Below are 19656 nucleotides of genomic sequence, written 5' to 3'. Positions count from 1 at the left end.
GGCCTCTCATATTTTTAAGTTGGAGAACTTGCACAATTGGTGGCTGACTAAATACTTTTTTGCCCCACTGTACATGTATGTGCCAGACATGCACACAAACATATACAGTTGGCATTGCTATTGTGATTTTAGTTGTTCTTGATGTCCTTCGTTTTGTGTGTGTTGTTTTTGGCATTGTTGTTTGCTGTTTTCGTTTATTTTTTCTCTAGTTCATTCTCTTGGTTGTTGGTGTAAAAGTAAAGATAAATTAATAGAAAAAGACCCAAGTTAAATACCCCAGTAAAATATACTACTTGGGTAAAAGTCTAAAAGTATTTGGCTTTAAATATATTTAAGTATCAAAAGTAAAAGTATGAATAATTTCAAAATCCTAATATTAGGAAAACCTGATATAATTTATGAACAAAGCATGTGCTTAGTGAGTCCGCAAGATCAAAGGCAGATGACCAGGGATGTTCTCTTGATAAGTATGTGAATTGGACCCTTTTCCTGTCAAAATGTATAAAGAACTTTTGGGTGTCAGGGAAAATGTATGGAGTAAAAGTTATATCATTTTCTTTAGGAATGCAGTGAAGTAAAAGTAGGCAAAAATATAAATAGTAAAGTACAGATACCACAAAAAAAACTACTTAAGTAAAAATACTTTCAAGTACTACTTAAGTAGTTTACACCACTGTCCATAGGTCATCCCTCTAGACTGTCCGAAGCTGGTGCTTTACAGCTGTAGCTGTAGTTATCAACTTAGGATAGTGCCCTAAGCAACACACCACTAAGTATGACCGCCCTAGATATGACAGACAAAATGTTATGATAGAGTAATTTAACCACAAGCATGGACGTATAGAGGAAGTCCAATTAGATGATGGTGTGGTAAGTACATTACCGTTCAAAATATTGGAGTCACTTAGAAATGTCCTTGTTTGTGAAAGAAAATAAAATCTTTTGTCCATTAAAATAACACCAAATTGATCAGAAATACAGTGTAGACATTGTTAATGTTGTAAATGACTATTGTAGCTGGAAACTGATTTAATGGAATATCTACATAGGCGTATAGAGGCCCATTATCAGCAACCATCACTCCTATGTTCCAATGTCACGTTGTGTTAGCTAATCCAAGTTTATCATTTTAAAAGGCTAATTGATCATTAAAAAAACTTTTGCAATTATGTTAGCACAGCTGAAAACTGTTGTCCTGATTAAAGAAGCAATAAAACTGACCTTTAGACTACTTGAGTATCTGGAGCATCAGCATGTGTGGGTTCGATTACAGGCTCAAAACGGCAAGAAACAAAGACATTTCTTCTTTAACCTCTCTTGGGTAGGGGGCAGTATTTTCACGTCCTGATGAAAAGCGTGCCCAAAGTAAACTGCCTGTTACTCAGGCCCAGAAGCTAGGATATGCATATAATTGGTAGATTTGGAAAGAAAACACTCTAAAAAGTTTCTAAAACTGTTAAAATAATGTCTGAGTATAACAGAACTGATATGGCAGGCGAAAACAGCAATCTACACACAATACCCCCTAATGAAAAGCGAAAACAGATTTTTTTTAAATATATATATTTACAAATGTAGGGATAGTGTATTAATAATAAAAAATAAAAAGTATTCAGACCCTTTGCTATGAGACTGAAATTGAGCTCCGATGCATACTGTTTCCATTGATCATCCTTGAAAGGTTTCTACTACTTGATTGGAGATCTGTAGTAAATTCAACTGATTGGAAATTATTTGGAAAGGCACATACACCTGTCTATATAATGTCCCACAGCTGACAGTGCATGTCAGAGGAAAAACCAAGCCATGAAGTCGAAGGAATTGTTCGTAGAGCTCCAAAACAAGATTGTGTTGAAACACAGATCTGGGGAAGGGTACCAAAACATTTCTGCAGCATTGAAGGTCCGCAAGACCACAGTGATCTCCCTCATTCTTAAAATGGAAGACCTTTTGAACCACCAAGACTCTTCCTAGAAAGTATGCAATCAGGGGAGAAGGGCCTTGGTCAGGGAGGTGGCCAAGAACCGGATGGTCACTGACAGATTTACAGAGTTCCTATGTGGAGATGGGAGAACCTTCCAGAAGGACAACCATCTCTGCAGCACTCCACCAATCAGGCCGTTATGGTAGAGTAGCCAGACAAAAGCCACTCCTCATGACAGCCCGCTTGGAGTTTGCCAAAAGGCTCCTAAAGACTCTCAGACCACGAGAAACAAGATTCTCTGGTCTGAAGAAAGCAAGATTGAACTCTTTGGCCTGAATGCCAAGTGTCACGTCTGAAAGAAACAGCATCATGCTGTGGGGATGGTTTTCTGCGGCAGGGACTGGGCGGCAAAGACGAATGGAGCAAAGTACAGAGAGATACTTAATGAAAACCTGCTCCAGAGCGCTCAGGCCCTCAGACAGAGGCAAAGTTTCACCTTCCAACAGAACAATGGCCCTAAGCATGCAGCAAGTCTCTGATTATTCTTGAGTGGCCCAGCCAGAGCCACGGACTTGAACATCTCTGAAGAGACCTGAAAATAGCTGTGCAGCAACACTCCCCATCCAACCTGACAGAGCTTGAGAGGATCTGCAGAGAAGACTGGGAGAAACTCCCCAAATACAGGTGTGCCAAGCTTGTAGTGTCATACCCAAGAATACTCGAGGCTGTAGTTCAACAAAGTACTGCATAAAGGGTCTGAATACTTATGTAAATGTGATATTTCCATCTATTATAAATTCACAAAAATGTCTAAAACAGATTTTGCTTTGTCATTATGGGGTATTTTGTGTAGATTGAGGGAACGTATTCAATTGTAGAATAAGGCTGTAACCTAACAAAATATGGAAAAAGTCAAAGGGTCTAAATACTATCCTTAGGCACTGTAATTCTGAGGCTGAGATTCCCAGACAGTCACGAGCCTCTCTACCGGTCATTAGAGGCCAACTCCAGAGCAGGGGAGCCATGCCTTTAGTAAGTTAATACAATAGCAGGCTCAAGAGGAGAGAATACACTTGACTCAGCGTTAAGAGGGCTCAGAGAGCACCCGTGCACAAACAGACGCGCACACACACACTAAAATGACTGCTCAGCATATAAAATATGCCTCCTTTCGAGAGTGACTGGCTGACAGCACTGCAGAAATAGAGAGGTGATAGAGAGGTGGCTCCTAAACACACCACTTCCAAATTCATGACATTACCTCTTCTCTTGGTATTTTAATTAGAGCCGGGAGAACCTGTGGGTTTTGCCATCACCTGTGTAGTAGAAACTCGAAGGATCATTTATCTACGGGTCATTCCGCAATTAATCACCATTATCATTCCCACAGGCTGTGAATTTAAAAAGAGTCAACTGCTGGGGCTGGGCAGTCCTCTCAATCGTGCTCTGAGGCACTGATACAGACTGTGAATGAGGAGCTAGTATTAGAGGGCTTTTCACACTGCATGATCTTAGCCCTGGGCTTTGTGCAGAGCAGATTATTTAGGTCCTCCCAATCAAAACTTCATAGACCTCGAGGAGTGCGGGCCTGACAGCAGAGGGACATTTTGGAGCTTGTCGTACCAAAGTACAGCATGAGGGTAATTGTTACTCACTCCCCACTCCCCAGCTAAACCACACTGCCCTCTGTGACCTCCAAACAGGCTGTCTTTGAATACCCCAGAATAACACTGCTCTAATGGTGACAACCAACAGCGCAGTATCAGAGAATCTGCTGATACTGCACTTTATGAAGGCTAAAGGAAGGAACTGAGCTCATTTAGCAAGAGAAGAAATGAGGTGCACATACCTGGAGACGGGTGGGTGTGTGCGTGATGAAATTCACACAAGCAGGCACACACACAAGCAGGCACACACACAAGCAGGCACACACACAAGCAGGCACACACACACAGAGTTAGGAGAACAAAGTCTCCTAAGGCATGAATAATTCCAGGCTGCTCCAGTAACAGTACGTCTTCAGACTACAGTATACAGGACAGGTATGCACTAGGCAGCGCTCTAAGACAGGACCTGCCTGGGGAATAATGATGGCTGCCTGCCTGCCATCCTGCTGGAGACAGCCTGCATTTAAATACAGGGAACAACCACTTAGGCTAGAACAGGACGTGCTGTCACAGACGTGATCCAGGACTCTCAATTACCTTCCTGAGAAGCAGAACTTTTGCCTGGAGAGCAGTTCTCAATAGGGGACTATAGAATACTCAATAATAAGTTTGTACTGGTACAGCTTGTCATTGGTGTGAGCTACAACTTTGGATAATGGTGACAATAGTCAGAAAGAACAGCACATGATTTTATTTTTATCAGTGTGATACTCAGCTGGCATGGAGTTTATGCCCTTTAAAAGCACTGCAGTCTGCAGCAATTAGAGAAACCGCTGATGTAGTCCATCTTAGACTTGACCTCCTGACCTCACTGATCCAGTTTAACTCTCAGAGGAGGTCAACGGTTTGGAGAATACAATTACTTAAGCGCTGCCACTTATTAAGAGCCTACTTCTAAAGGTTGACTGAAGGGATTAGAAAAGGCTTCCAGACTGTCATCATACCTTAATATCCTAGTAACTAGCTCACTGCACACTTGTGTTATACAATTGTTATTTATGTAGGTCTACATACACACAGGTTGGCCATTAGTGAGATGGGGGCTGGTGGGGTCTTACCTGGAGAGACAGCCAGCTGAAAGTGATGTAGCTTGTTCTCATCAGGGAAGCTGGCTTTACACGTACCTAAGGTGGGGAGGTGGTGAGAGAGAGGATCAGGGCATATCTCTCAGTTGTTATTAGCCAACATTTACAGTTGAATTGATATTTTCTGGGAAATGTACACAGTTATCTTAATATATTTGAATCTGTGTGTGCATTATAAATCTAGGTCTACACTATCTTTGTTATCTCTATGTTATGCTAATACAGTACCGGTCAAACATTTTAGAACACCTACTCATTCAAGGGTTTTCCTTCATTTTTACTATTTTCTACATTGTAGAATAATAGTGAAGACATCAAAACAATCAAATAACATATGGAATAATGTAGTAACCAAAAGTATTGAACAAATCAAAATATATTTTATAATTGGGATTCTTCAAATTGCCACCCTTTGTGCACTGCTGTCATCAAGGCATTCTTGACATTCCCTCAACCAGCTTCACCTGGAATGCTTTTCCAACAGTCTTGAAGGAGTTCCCACATATGCTGAGCACTTGTTAGCTGCTTTTCCTTCACTCTGAGGTCCGACTCATCCCAAACCATTTCAATTTGGTTGAGGTCTGGGAATTGTGGAGGACAGGTCATCTGACGCAGCACTCCATCACTCTCCTTATTGGTCACATAGCCCGGAGGTGTGTTGGGTCATTGTCCTGTAGAAAAACAAATGATAATGGGACCAAACCAGATGGGATGGCGTATCACTGCAGAATGCTGTGGTAAACCTGCTGGCTAAGTGTACCTTGAATTCTAAATAAAATCACTGACAGTGTCACCAGCAAAGCACCCCAACACCACCACCTCCATGCTTCACAGTGGGAACCACATATGCAGAGATCATCCGTTCACCCACACCGTGTCTCACAAAGACACGACAGTTAGAACCAAAAATCTCCAATTTCGACTCCAGACCAAAGGACACATTTCCCCGGGCTAATGTCCATTGTGTTTCTTGGACCAAACAAGTCTCTTCAGTAGTGGTTTCTTTGCAGCAATTCGACCATGAAGGCCTGAGTCACGCAGTCTCCTCTGAACAGTTGATGTTGAGATGCGTCTGTTACTTGAACTCTGAAGAATTTATTTGGGCTGCAATTTCTGAGGCTGGTAACTCTAATGAACGTATCCTCTGCAGCAGAGGATACTCTGGGTCTTCCATTCCTGTGGCGGGCCAGTTTCATCATAGCACTTGTTGGTTTTTGCGGATGCACTTGAAGAAACTTTCAAAGTTCTTGAAATTTTCCGTAATTACTGACCTCTTTGCTTATTTGAGATGTTCTTGCCATTATATAGACTTAGTCTTTTACCAAATAGGGCTATCTACTTTGTCACAACAAAACTGATTGGCTCAAACGCATTAAGAAATTCCACAAATTAACTTTTAATAGGACGCAACATTAATTGAAATGCATTCCAGGTGACTACCTCATGAAGCTGGTTGAGAGAGAACGCCAAGAGTGTGCAAAGCTGTCATCAAGGCAAAGGATGGCTATTTGAAGAATCTCAACTATATTTGAATCTGTTTAACACTTTTTTGGTTATTACATGATTCCATGTGTTATTTCATGGTTTTGACGTCTTTACTATTATTATACAATGTAGAAAATAGTCAAAATAAAGAAAAACCCTTTGATGTTCTAAAACATTTGACCGGTGGTGTATATATCAATGGAGCACTGTATTTGGCTATAGAAGTAAGAAGTAACTGGTCTATGATCATCATCCATTTTCCAGTGGCTTTTAATCTCCCCCTGGTGTTCAGACAGGAGCTGCCTGCAACTGACTCTTCAGTTACTAATGAGCCATGGGAACATCAAACACATCATTCACATGAATCCGCAACTTTTTTTTATGTTGCACTGCATACACTTACTAGGAAGGTTGGCTTCAAGTTCTGCAACTTCTGCAATATGAGAGAGAGAGAGAGAGAGAGAGAGAGAGAGAGAGAGAGAGAGAGAGAGTCGTCAAACTAAAACTAAGAATCCTGATTGTGTGGGTAGCTAGGAGAGCGCAGTCAGTGGTGTGCACCAAATCCTAAGGGAACAACATCATATCCCACGCTCCCTTCCCTTCTCTCTCAGCCCTGTGTTGTTGGAATGCTACAAACTTACTAGAAAACACCCCTGCAAAAAAAAGTTACCATTCATAGGCTGAATGTGTGAATGAAACAAATATTATGAAATGGTAGCTACAGTAATTATTTACCTCATAAATCAGGTGGTAAATTAATCAAAACAAAGACAATATGATTGGTAAACCTGCAGACAGTTCAGCAAATAATTTGTACCACAGTCAGGTTGTCTACAGTTTCAAGTTAATGTCACAGGCATTTCACTGTACTTGTGCACTTCTTGCAAACTCCAAATCCAAAAATACAGTAATCAATATAGCACTAAACATGAGAAAAAAACAAAACAAGCAATACAAATAAGAACACAAGTAAGTATACACAGGGTCAGTTCCAGAACCATAAATACAATGGGCAGGGACACTGGAGTGATGGAGGGAGATGTACAGTACAGTGGTGAGGTGACTCGGCATCAGTATATACTGTATGATAAACAGAGTAGCAGCAGTGTATATGATGATTGTATGAAAAGTTTAGTATAAATGTAAACTCATCAAAAAAAGAACCGTCCTCTCACTGTCAACTGCGTTTATTTTCAGAAAACCTAACATCTGTAGATATTTCTATGAACATAACAAGATTCGACAACTGAGACAAAATGAACAAGTCCCAGAGACATGTGACTAACAGAAATAGAATAATGTGTCCCTGAACAAAAGGGGGGTACAAATCAAAAGTAAGTCAGTATGATGTAGCCACCAGCTGCATTAAGTACTGCAGTGTATCTCCTCCTCATGGACTGCCCCAGATTTGCCCGTTCTTGCTGTGAGATGTTACCCCACTCTTCTACCAAGGCACCTGCAAGTTCCCAGACATTTCTGTGGGGGGGAGGGAGTGGCCCAAGCCCTCCCTCACCCTCCGATCCAACAGGTTCCAGACGTTCTCAATGGGATTGAGTGCCGGGCTCGCCGATGGCCATAGCAGATCACTGACAGAATGAGCAGTATGGCTGGTGGCATTGTCATGCTGGAGGGTCATGTCAGGATGAGCCTGCAGGAAGGGTACCACATGAGGGAGGAGGATGTCTTCCCTGTAACGCACAGCAGATGCGTGAGATGGCCTGCAATGACAACAAGCTCAGTCCGATGATGCTGCGACACACCGCCCCAGAACATGACGGAGCCTCCACCTTCAAATCGATTCTGCTCCAGAGTACAGGACTCGGGGTAAGGCTCATTCCTTCGACGATAAACGCGAATCCAACCATCACCCCTAGTGAGACAAAATCGCGACTCATCAGTGAAGAGCACTTTTTGTCAGTCCTGTCTGGTCCAGCGACGGTGGGTTTGTGCCCATAGGCAACATTGTTGCCAGTGATGTTTGGTGAGGACCTGCCTTACAACAGGCCTACCAGCCCTCAGTCCAGCCTCTCTCTGCCTATTGTTGACAGTCTGAGCACTGAGGGACGGATTGTGCGTTCCTGGTGTAACTCGGGCAGTTGTTATTGCCATCCTGTACCTGACCCACAGTTGTGATGTTCGGATGTACCGATCCTGTGCAGGTGTTGTTACACGTGGTCTGCCACTGCAATGACGATCAGCTGTCCGTCCCGTCTCCCTGTAGTGCTGTCTTACACAGAACCCAAACCGGCTGTGCGAGTGTGCCATCCTGCACCATTGTGCATACATTTATTTTGTCTCCCGACACCAAACGCGATCACGACACGCAGGTTAAAATATCAAAACAAACTCTATACCAATTACATTAATTTGTGGACAGGTCGAAAAGCATTAAACACTTATGGTACTTTAGTTAGTTAGCTTGTAAGCTAATTTGTCATATTTAGCTAGCTTGCTGTTGCTAGCTAGCTATTTTGTCCTGGGATATAAACATTGAGTTGTTATTTTCCATGAAATGCACAAGGTCCTCTACTCTACAATTAATCCACACATTAAACGGTCAACCGAATCGTTTCTAGTCATATCTCCTCCTTCCAGGCTTTTTCTTCGCTTGGCTTTATATTGCGATTGGCAACTTTTATAAATTAGGTGCATTACCGCCACTGACCTCGTTCGTCTTTCAGTCACCCATGTGGGTATAACCAATGAGGAGATGGCACGTGGGTACCCGCTTCTATAAACCAATGAGGAAATGGGAGAGGCAGGACTTGCAGCGCGATCTGCATCAGAAATAGAACTTCTATTTTAGCCCTTGGCAACGCAGATGCTCGTTGGGGCGCGCGAGCAGTGTGGGTGCAATAATTGAATAACATAAATTTCTAAATTTATTTTGCAACGCAGATCTCAGCGATCACTGCTTCATTGCCTGTATCCGTAATGGGTCAGCAGTCAAACGACCTCCACTCATCACTGTCAAACGCTCCCTGAAACACAGCGAGCAGGTTTTTCTGATCGACCTGGCCGGGGTATCCTGGAAGGATATTGATCTCATCCCGTCAGTAGAGGATGCCTGGTTATTTTTATTAATTATTATTATTATTTTTTTTTTAAATGCTAACCATCTTAAATAAGCATGCCCCATTCAAGAAATGTAGAACCAGGAACAGATATAGCCCTTGGTTCTCCCCAGACCTGACTGCCCTTAATAAACACAAAAACATCATATGGTGTTCTGCATTAGCATCGAACAGCCCTCGTGATATGCAGCTGTTCAGGGAAGCTAGAAACCATTATACACAGGCAGTTAGGAAAGCTAAGGCTAGCTTTTTCAAGCAGAAATTTGCTTCCTGCAACACTAACTCAAAAAAGTTCTGGGACACTGTAAAGTCCATGGAGAATAAGAACACATCCTCCCAGCTGCCCACTGCACTGAAGATAGCAAACACTGTCACCACTGATAAATCCACTATAATTGAGAATTTCAATAAGCATTTTTCTACGGCTGGCCATGCTTTCCACCTGGTTAACACCCCTATTACTAGCCTGTTCAACCTCTCGTGTCGTCTGAGATTCCCAAAGATTGGAAAGCAGCTGCGGTCATCCCTCTCTTCAAAGGGGGGACACTCTTGACCCAAACTGCTACAGCCCTATATCTATCCTACCCTGCCTTTCTAAAGTCTTCGAAAGCCATGTCAACAAACAGATTACCGACCATTTCGAATTTCACCATACCTTCTCTGCTATGCAATCTGGTTTCAGAGCTGGTGATTGGTGCACCTCAGCCACGCCCAAGGCCCTAAATGATATCATAACCGCCATTGACAAGAAACATTACTGTGCAGCCGTATTCATTGATCTGGCCAAGGCTTTCGACTCTGTCAATCATCACATCCTCAACGGCAGACTCGACAGCCTTGGTTTCTCAAATGATTGCCTCGCCTGGTTCACCAACTACTTCTCTGATAGAGTTCAGTATGTCAAATCGGAGGGTCTGCTGTCCGGACCTCTGGTAGTCTCTATGGGGGTGCCACAGGGTTCAATTCTTGGACCGACTCTCTTCTCTGTTACATCAATGATGTCGCTCTTGCTGCTGGTGAGTCTCTGATCCACCTCTACGCAGACGACACCATTCGGTATACTTCTGGCCCTTCTTTGGACACTGTGTTAACAACCCTCCAGGCAAGCTTCAATGCCATACAACTCTCCTTCTGTGGCCTCCAATTGCTCTTAAATACAAGTAAAACTAAATGCATGCTCTTCAACCGATTGCTGCCTGCACCTGCCCGCCTCTCCAACATCACTACTCTGGACGGCTCTGACTTAGAATACGTGGACAACTACAAATACCTATGTGTCTGGTTAGACTGTAAACTCCCCTTCCAGACTCACATCAAACATCTCCAATCCAAAGTTAAATCTAGAATTGGCTTCCTATTTCACAACAAAGCATCCTTCACTCATGCTGCCAAACATACCCTTGTAAAACTGACCATCCTACCAATCCTCGACTTCGGCGATGTCATTTACAAAATTGCCTCCAATACCCTACTCAACAAATTGGATGCAGTCTATCACAGTGCCATCCGTTTTGTCACCAAAGCCCCATATACTACCCACCATTGCGACATGTATGCGCTCGTTGGCTGGCCCTCGCTTCATACTCGTCGCCAAACCCACTGGCTCCATGTCATCTACAAGACCCTGCTAGGTAAAGTCCCCCCTTATCTCAGCTCGCTGGTCACCATAGCATCACCCACCTGTAGCACCCGCTCCAGCAGGTATATCTCTCTAGTCACCCCCAAAACCAATTCTTTCTTTGGCCGCCTCTCCCTCCAGTTCTCTGCTGCCAATGACTGGAACGAACTACAAAAATCTCTGAAACTGGAAACACTTATCTCCCTCACTTGCTTTAAGCACCAACTGTCAAAGCAGCTCACAGATTACTGCACCTATACATAGCCCACCTATAATTTAGCCCAAACAACTACCTCTTTCCCTACCCTATTTATTTTGCTCCTTTGCACCCCATTATTTTTATTTCTACTTTGCACATTCTTCCACTGCAAATCTACCATTCCAGTGTTTTACTTGCTATATTGTATTTACTTTGCCACCATGGCCTTTTTTTGCCTTTACCTCCCTTATCTCACCTCATTTGCTCACATCGTATATAGACTTGTTTATACTGTATTATTGACTGTGTTAGTTTTACTCCATGTGTAACTGTGTCGTTGTATGTGTCGAACTTCTTTGCTTTATCTTGGCCAGGTCGCAATTGTAAATGAGAACTTGTTCTCAACTTGCCTTACCCGGTTAAAAAAAAAAAAAACGCTTGCGCACGTGAGACGAGCGGTGTGGTCAGCCTATTAGGTGTGTCACAGTTCGGACATTGCAATTTATTGCCCTGGCCACATCTGCAGTCCTCATGCCTCCTTGCAGCATGCTTATGGCACGTTCACGCAGATGAGCAGGGACCCTGGGCATCTTTCTTTTGGTGTTTTTCTGAGTCGGTAGAAAGAGCTCTGTAGTGTCCTACGTTTTCATAACTGTGACCTTAATTGCCTACCGTCTGTAGGCTGTTAGTGTCTTAATGACCGTTCCGCAGGTGCATGTTCATTAATTGTTTATGGCTCATTGAACAAGCATGGGAAACAGTGTTTAAACCCTTCACAATGAGCATGTGTGAAGTTATTTGGATTTTTACAAATTATCTTTGACAGACCGGGTCCTAAAAAGGGGGCTGTTTCTTTTTTTGCTGAGTTTATGTTTATATTATGTGTGTGTGAGCAAATGATGGAATGAGTGCTTGTATGTGTGTTGGAGTGTCAGTGTGTGTGTGTAGGGCCCTGAGAATGTGCATAGAGACAGTGCAAAAAAGTAAATAAATACAAGGGTCAACTCAGATGACTGTACAGTAACTGGAACCTCAACCTCACTAGGGAGTCCTGTGGGGAGAGAAGGGGTTACTCTTGTGTTCCCCTTTCCTTACTATCTCTGCCGGTGCGGAGGTGAGAAGTAACTTATCTTGCTCTAGGTACAGCTTAGGAGCTTCGATACAGTGCTGTGCAAGCAATATTAAAAGAATAAATCATGACACAATTGTGAATGGACTGTCTGTACTGCATATGTATTATGAATGGGTACTGGGCTATTTCCACCAATACAATTCATTGGACTGATGCAGTTTCAGCTCCACACCTTTACAGAAAGAAAAGCATGTTCCCTCCCTCAGATCTCAGAGGGAGTATTGGACTGTGTACTTTGTGGCAAACTGCCTTCAGTGGATGTTATGGTGAATGATTAAAAGAGGATAAACTTTGGACATTATGCCCCAGTGGTAAGACACAAAACAGTAATAGCTACAGACAAGGAGGTGGAGAAGGAGGGAGGTGGAGAAAGAGGAGGGAGGACACGTGAATCTGTCAGGGAGTCTAGAGGAGCGGATGACGACGAAGCTACATCCGGACAGTGTTCCTGTTCTGCTAACGTTCAAAGCCCACCTCCTCAATCACTAGACAGATAGGCACAACCAGAGATGTTTGACTCTAGCTAGCTATTCAGGAAACTCTAGAGGAAGTGGTAAAATGTGACCTTGCGACGGTATCGGCTCTGCACTGTGTAGGCTAAGAGCATCCAAACATAACAGACAACTCAAATGACAGGCAGAATTTGACAACTTTTTCTGCCCTTGAGGGGGAATTTGTCTTGACTTGACCAACACAGGAAATTAACAAAAATAATAAAAGCCATTAATGTAACTCAAATAAAAAAAAACAATACTTGGAGGAATCACAGAGAAGAGACTGATGAAAGCACATCCACAGTGACTGAACAGAAAGACATCCATTCTCCTTTGCATAAGATGGGCTTCTGACCTTGAATTTGAATGGATTTTTAAAGAAAGCAGAACTACAGAGCTTGAAACAGAACATGGAGTGTGGAGGAATAAAATTAGAGGAGATTGGTCAAGGACAGACGATTAAGGGACTGGGATGGTGAGACTATAGAGAAGAAGAGTGAGCAACAGGAATACAGAGATCAAAATGTAAAGAACTAAAGACAGTATGAAAAGATTAAAAAAGAAAGACAGACAGATTTGAATTTCTTTGAAATTCATGAGAAGAGCATTAGGTTCACACAGATGCTAGAAGTCTGAAAAGACTAACTGGAGGAGATGGATAGATACATTTACAGAAGGTCATGTGTGTTGTACCTTTGATGAGCAGCCGGTCCCTGATAGAGACCCTGTGAGAGGAGTCGGAGGGGCCCCCAGGGGCCCTGCCAGTCTTCACCCCCTCGTCCCTCTTCAGTTTACTGGCCAACGTCAGCATGGCTACCCTACGCTCTCTCTTGAAAACACACAATAACAGCAGTGGATCAGTGTGTGACATGATGCATAAGAGACTGGGATGTAGTGATATTACAATAAAATATGACCAATTCATAATAGTAGTAGGCTATAGTCAACATGCAAGGAGAAATAAAAGAACGAAATAAGCACTCAAATCCTGAATACACTTCCCTTTGCTTGATGTTCACATTACATGAAGTGAGGTCTTGCCAGAGCGTGAACAGGTGCTAACTGCTACCCACAAAGCCCTTTGTCCCACCAGCGTGTGGCTGGGTGTGTTAGTTGTGTCTTCTTGTCCCCTGCAGGCCCAGTGGAATTGGGACACCCTGGGACTCAAAAAGTCACTGCACCCCCAAAAGCCACTGCAGCAACTAAGTTGCTGAGAACAGCAGTGGCTGCTCAATCACATAACCTGATGACTTATTCATGCACCTGCAACATTCACTGTCGATAGGAACTACATGTGATGTGAAACATGTCTGATAGACTGGCGCTAACGGAATTAATCCAAAAATCACTTAGCTTGGCCACCGGCAGCCAGAACCCAAGTCAGCTACTTGATGTTAACACTGTCATGCGAGACCACAAAATCAGTGGTATTCAGTTATAACAAGACTCCTTTGTGGAGCTACCTTCCATTGTACTTTCGCCAGTGCTGTTACTTAGCCTACATAGAGTTTGACAGTTTAATAGTGATTAGTCATTTAAGTCAGAGTTAATTCAAGCATTACTCTAAAACACAAAGCCCATGTCTGATAGCTCCTCTGTGTGTTTTAATGGGCTGAGCTTCTCCTCAATCACTTCCCTAGGCTACATTCTACCACCACAGAGAAGAGACCAAACAACCAGCACTTGACCTTCAGCCAACAGAAACACTGTTGTCCAAAAGAACAACTCTAGCTAACAACTTACACCTTGCATTCCCTTTAGGTGTGCAGTTGGATACGGGCTAGGTGTAAGCAATGTCCCAGTGGCTTGGGCAGGAGGCAGGCTAGGGTAAAGGCATAGAGGTTAGGTGTTGTTTTCAAACCAAGTCCCAACAGTAACCATTTCCCAAGTCAGTCCTTATGGACCCAGATTTGTCGTAGTCTAATTCATGTTTGTCCCAGACATAACAGAAAACAACATAACTGCTTAAAAACATTAAGGGGAGAGGTAGTATTAACTTCCCAGCTGTTCCCACCTTTGATCACAATGAGTAGACTAATCCCAGCCAGGCTAATTAAGAGGAAATAATAAAGAGTTTACACTGTTGTTGGAAAAGTAACATTTGCATTCCTGAAACATTATTTTGTTGAAATATAATTAAAGAAATTAAACTAATTGATTGCACCAAAATTGGCCATTTTAATTTATAGGACTTCACATAATCATCCATATATACACACACACATATACTAACATCCGATTTGGACCATTGGTCTAATTCTTCCCAACAATGAGGATTCTAATAAAATGATCAAAAGCCGCCAACGGACCCCACACCAATCCCACCCCAACAACAAGTATACAGTATCAGTTATGTCTCCGTGTCATCCTTCGTAATGTAATCCATGTGAAGCTGGTGATGTTATATTTCCCGTTTGGAGAAATTAGCATTGAAGTCGATTGCATTATTTAACATAAATGTGTGAAATAAGTGTGTTCGGCCCGCCTTTTCCTGTAGTCTACGATCAGCTATGTAGTCTTGCTGACATTGAGGGAGAGGTTGTTGTCCTGGCACCACACTGACAGTTAGTTCTCTGACATCCTCCCTATAGGTTGTCTCATCGTTGTCGGTGATCAGGCCTACCACTGTTCTGTCGTCAGCAAACTTAATGGTGTTGGAGTCGTGTTTCGCCATGCAGTCGTGGGTGAACAGGGAATACAGGCGGGGACTAAGTACATACCCCTGAGGGGCCCCAGTGTTAAGGATCAGCGTGGCAGATGTGTTGTTGCCTACTCTTACCACCTGGGAGTGGCCTGTCAGGAAGTCCACGATCCAGTTGCAGAGGGAGGTGTTTAGTCCCAGGGTCCTTAGCTTAGTGGGCACTATGGTGTTGAACACTGAGCTGTAGTCAATGAACAGCATTCTCACATAAGTGTTCCTTTTGTCCAGGTGAGAAAGGGCAGTGTGGAGTGCGATTGAGATTGTGTCATCTGTGGATTTGTTGGGGCGGTATGCGAATTGGAATGGGTCTAAGGTGTCCCGGGGGGATGCTGTTGATGTGAGCCATGACCAGCCTTTCAAAGCACTTCATGGCTACTGACGTGAGTGCCACTGGCGGTAGTCATTTAGGCAGGTTAGCTTCGCTTCCTTGGGCACAGGGACTATGGTGGTCTGCTTGAAACATGTAGGTATTACAGACTCGGTAAGGGAGAAGTCGAAAAGGTCAGTGAAGACACCTGACAGTTGGTCCTCGCATGCTTTGAGTACACGTCCTGGTAATCCGTCTGGCCCAGCGGCTTTGTGAATGTTGACCTGTTTAAAGGTTGTCTTTTTACAAAGTTGCAAAGAAAATATTGTGATCCATTTAATAAACACAGGAAACCACTTTCACACTGATTTATGGTAAATGATGCAAGCAACTTCAATGGCTCATTTCTCTAAATGGGGGGGGGGGGTGAAAAAGCTATACTTCAAGCTGGAGCTCCAAACTACTTGTCAGATACAGAGAAATGATACTGTCGTGGTTGTTGGGGTGGGATTGGCAAGGCGTGTGAGGGGGACCATGGGTGGCTTTGGACCATTTTATTGGCTACCACACATTTTACTCAATGGCAGGAAGAAGTTTGGTCCATATTGGATGTTGAGTACTATATTTGTCGAATATTATGCGAATCCTATCATTTAAAAGGGCTAAAAGGTGTCCAATGCTCCAAAAATCCAACTCCACCCACGAGCGTAGATCAATTGAGTGAAGCTTGTATGGGCCTTTGGACTCTTGACTTTAATCAGCTTGTTTACTGTGTTCTCAGTAGTTAGCTCAGTCTTACAATGAGAAGATGGTTGGCATGATGCAGGTTTAAACTCTGTCAACACACCTGGATGCACTGTTATCTAGGGCCATTGAGGAGCTGTGTTGCTGAAATCCCCCCAAAATGCTTGGCAGCAGACGACAAACTGTCAGGAGTGATGCAGCACAGAAGCACAACAATACAGCGGCTCAGTGTGACCAACTTGTAATTTCTGTACGAGTCCTTCGCCCGCTATGAGACTGGCCATCCCGATAGGGTTATTCTCTTAGTTCAGCTCTGAGTGGATGTCATATTTGGCTAGTGGCTAGGACTACTACCTGGGATAATTAAAATAGTTCAGCTTGATTTGAAGAATCATTGACTGACTAGCCTACTCAGTTTCAAACAAAGGAATGTGTCTGAATCCGCATGCATTCATGCTGCACCAAGAACTGCAGTCAAGCCTGTTCTTGAACAAGTTCAAGGCAGAGTTTATACCAGACTATGATGAAGTTGTTTCAATCCATCAAATCATCCTTGTTCTGAATGTAAAAGGAACAAAAACCACCAGGCCTGGGATGTCTGCACCTGAACCAGAATATCAACCCCAAAATCTTAAAATGAATATGCCCTGCCGCACTAGGCTGCCTGTGCCTATGTAGAGTGAGTGCTTGTGTTTATAGGAGTGACAGAGGCCTAAGTATCAGATATCAGTGTGTCCATGAAATGTGCCCAGTATGACCCCCACCTGCTTCAGCTGTCACTGCCTGCCTGCCAGCACTACAGGGCAGGCTCACGTACTGTAGCTTTGTCCCCCGACAAGGGATTCTGTTGTTGGGACATTGGGCATGTAAAAATGGCTTGGTGGAGCCATCTGAGCGGTTGGCTATAGATTCCCTTACCTGCTAGTGACTTAATGCTGATTGACTAAATTTCTGACTCACTACAGGTTGTCCGGCAAGAACAAGGCAGATGTTCCATATCCAGAGTTTTATTCTCACCACCACACAGTTGTACACACATAAAACAAAGAAGTAATCTTGTGGTTCTATAAAAGGAAAGAAAAAACACATTAATGGAAGCTAATACAACTGGATCTACACATAGCCAACGATCTGTATCTGCCCAATGTCCCAACAAAATCTCTCGCTGCGGCACGAAGCTAGCTCAAAGTGCAGTCTGCACAGGGCCTACATTTAGGCCTAACTTAAAAGCCACTTGTCCTAGCTATGTTAACAGAGACAATGTAAGTAATTCCACAGCATGTTCACAATAGATTGGTTGTTAATTTCCCATAGCACAGCTACCAGTGTCTGTCTTTCTTAATTTCATTGCATTGTACTTACTTTCCGGTTGGTCCTTTTGCAGGTAGGAATGTGAGACAATATATCGACAGGAAAGTAGAATTAAATACAATTTTCAAAGTACTGGCAGTGCTTTCAGATTTCTATCAACTGAAGCATGGGCAAAAGAAGAAAATACATGCACGCCACACAAGAATACTTGCCAAGCTCGTGCACAAGTTTAAATGGTTCTGCACAAGCTTAAGGTGATAGAAATCTGAAAGCACTACCAGCACCTTGAAAAGTTGATTGAATTATACTTTCCTGTGGAAACCACACAGACAACAGGTAAAGTAAGATAAAATATCATTGTATTCAACATTCTGGCTTGTAGAGACAGTGCAAGGAAACTTTTGCCTGTTCCTAGCACTCATTTATGTCAGAAGTTGAATCCAATAAAATTCACCTTTGGGACTCCTGGCTAATAGCTTCTCAGCTAAATGAAAGCAGGACAGAACTGCACTGCACAAAGGCAGGCAGTCAACAAGCTAAGATTCCCCATATAGTTATGTAATGCCAGGATTATGATGCTTTTGACAAATAAACAGTAAGTGAAACTCAGGACTTGGTTAGGGTGTGGCAAGCAAGGAAGGCAATACTTGCACAGATAGCTAAAGCATAGCTAGTTACACAGCAAGAAAACACTGATAAATAAGGTTAGCTAAGATTAGTTGTGACAGTGTAGTAAACATATTTAGCTAACGTTAACTAGCTAACTTTACACAATGTTTCCTGTGTAGTAGCTAAAGTTAGCTAAAAATGCAATGACATCACATATGAAGCTAACCAGGTAGCTAGACAAGTAAATATTTAGGAAGCTACTTATTTAATCACTCCCGCAATCTAGTTAGCTATGGGTTTAGTTTAGCTGGCTAACTTTAGGAAGCCACATACCAACATAGTAGAGTGATTAAGATGTTAACGTTAGCCGCTAGAAACCTAGGTAGGTAGCAGGAAACGTAGCTACCAACTGGCTAGCCAACGTTAGCTATCGAAATATGCACTAACTTTCAGTGTTACAATGTTAGACTGGGATGACAGCTGGAGCGATTCATAAAAGCACACCTAAGGGTGATAGCTATCTTTCTACCAGAGATATCTAGTTATATAGCTATTGTTTTTATCGAATGAAATGTCACTTGGCTTGCTAGCAAGCTAGGCGAACATGCTAGCTAATGTCTGCCCCGTTGTTTACCTGCTGTCTCAGAGAAACGCTCCCTCTACACCATAATCAACGACACTCGGAATCAAGCCTCTTGCTGCACCTGCAGCGACAGATTAAAACTGAATTTCCGTCGCCAAACAACCTCTCAAATATATCATGAGAAATGTTAATACTGAAATGTAAAAAAACTGACAATCAGTTGTAACAACTCCGCTGCCGGTGTCATTAACGGAAGTGCAGGGATTGTTCCGTTAGTTATTGTAGTCCGGCCAAATATCAAACAAAACATACGTTCCGCTAAACAAATAAAATTAAATAGGCAACAGTTGGGCAAAATATGTAACACGTCATTATTATGGTATGTAGACAACACAATATTTTATTGTTTTTTAAATGGTAAGGTGGTTATTTGTTGGAAAAATATGCCAGCATGTTCATCATGGCTTTATCTCACAATATGTTGTGTCATTTTCAGCACAGGATACATTTCAGTAGTTGTCTGTTTTACAGTTCCAGCTCGCAGTCACAATCGACAACTGAATGCATAAAACAGAACCGGAAAAGTCATTCACATAAAAGACATGAAATCGCCCTAATAATTGTTTTGTAAATTATGTTTTTTAGTTCCATACCATGATAAGATTCAGATTCAGATCAACTTTATTATCCCACCAGGGGGAAATTCATTTGGTCATATGCTCA

General features: G+C 42.8%; 1 protein-coding gene across 2 annotated transcripts in view; it reads right to left on the bottom strand.

The window, feature by feature from the left end:
• Positions 1-19203, bottom strand: part of LOC135519366 (NEDD8-conjugating enzyme UBE2F) — an 89926-nt gene extending 70723 nt beyond the window's left edge. Inside the window, exons 1-5 of one of the 2 annotated variants that reach the window (XM_064944555.1) lie at positions 19148-19203; positions 18985-19054; positions 13372-13507; positions 6565-6594; positions 4650-4715 (exon numbers count right to left, since the gene is read on the bottom strand). In XM_064944555.1, coding sequence (XP_064800627.1) covers positions 4650-4715; positions 6565-6594; positions 13372-13489 — 214 coding nt within the window. In that variant the 5' untranslated portion in view covers positions 13490-13507; positions 18985-19054; positions 19148-19203. Of the gene's footprint in view, positions 1-4649; positions 4716-6564; positions 6595-13371; positions 13508-18984 lie in introns of both variants that reach the window. The other variant, XM_064944554.1, reaches the window with a different exon arrangement.
• Between the last annotated feature and the right edge of the window lie 453 nt (positions 19204-19656).

The sequence above is a fragment of the Oncorhynchus masou genome, chromosome 29 (assembly GCF_036934945.1).
Source record: "Oncorhynchus masou masou isolate Uvic2021 chromosome 29, UVic_Omas_1.1, whole genome shotgun sequence".
NCBI lineage: Eukaryota > Metazoa > Chordata > Actinopteri > Salmoniformes > Salmonidae > Oncorhynchus > Oncorhynchus masou.
The sequence above is the reverse complement of the archived record's forward strand: the minus strand, read 5'-3'. Positions and strand labels throughout refer to the sequence as shown.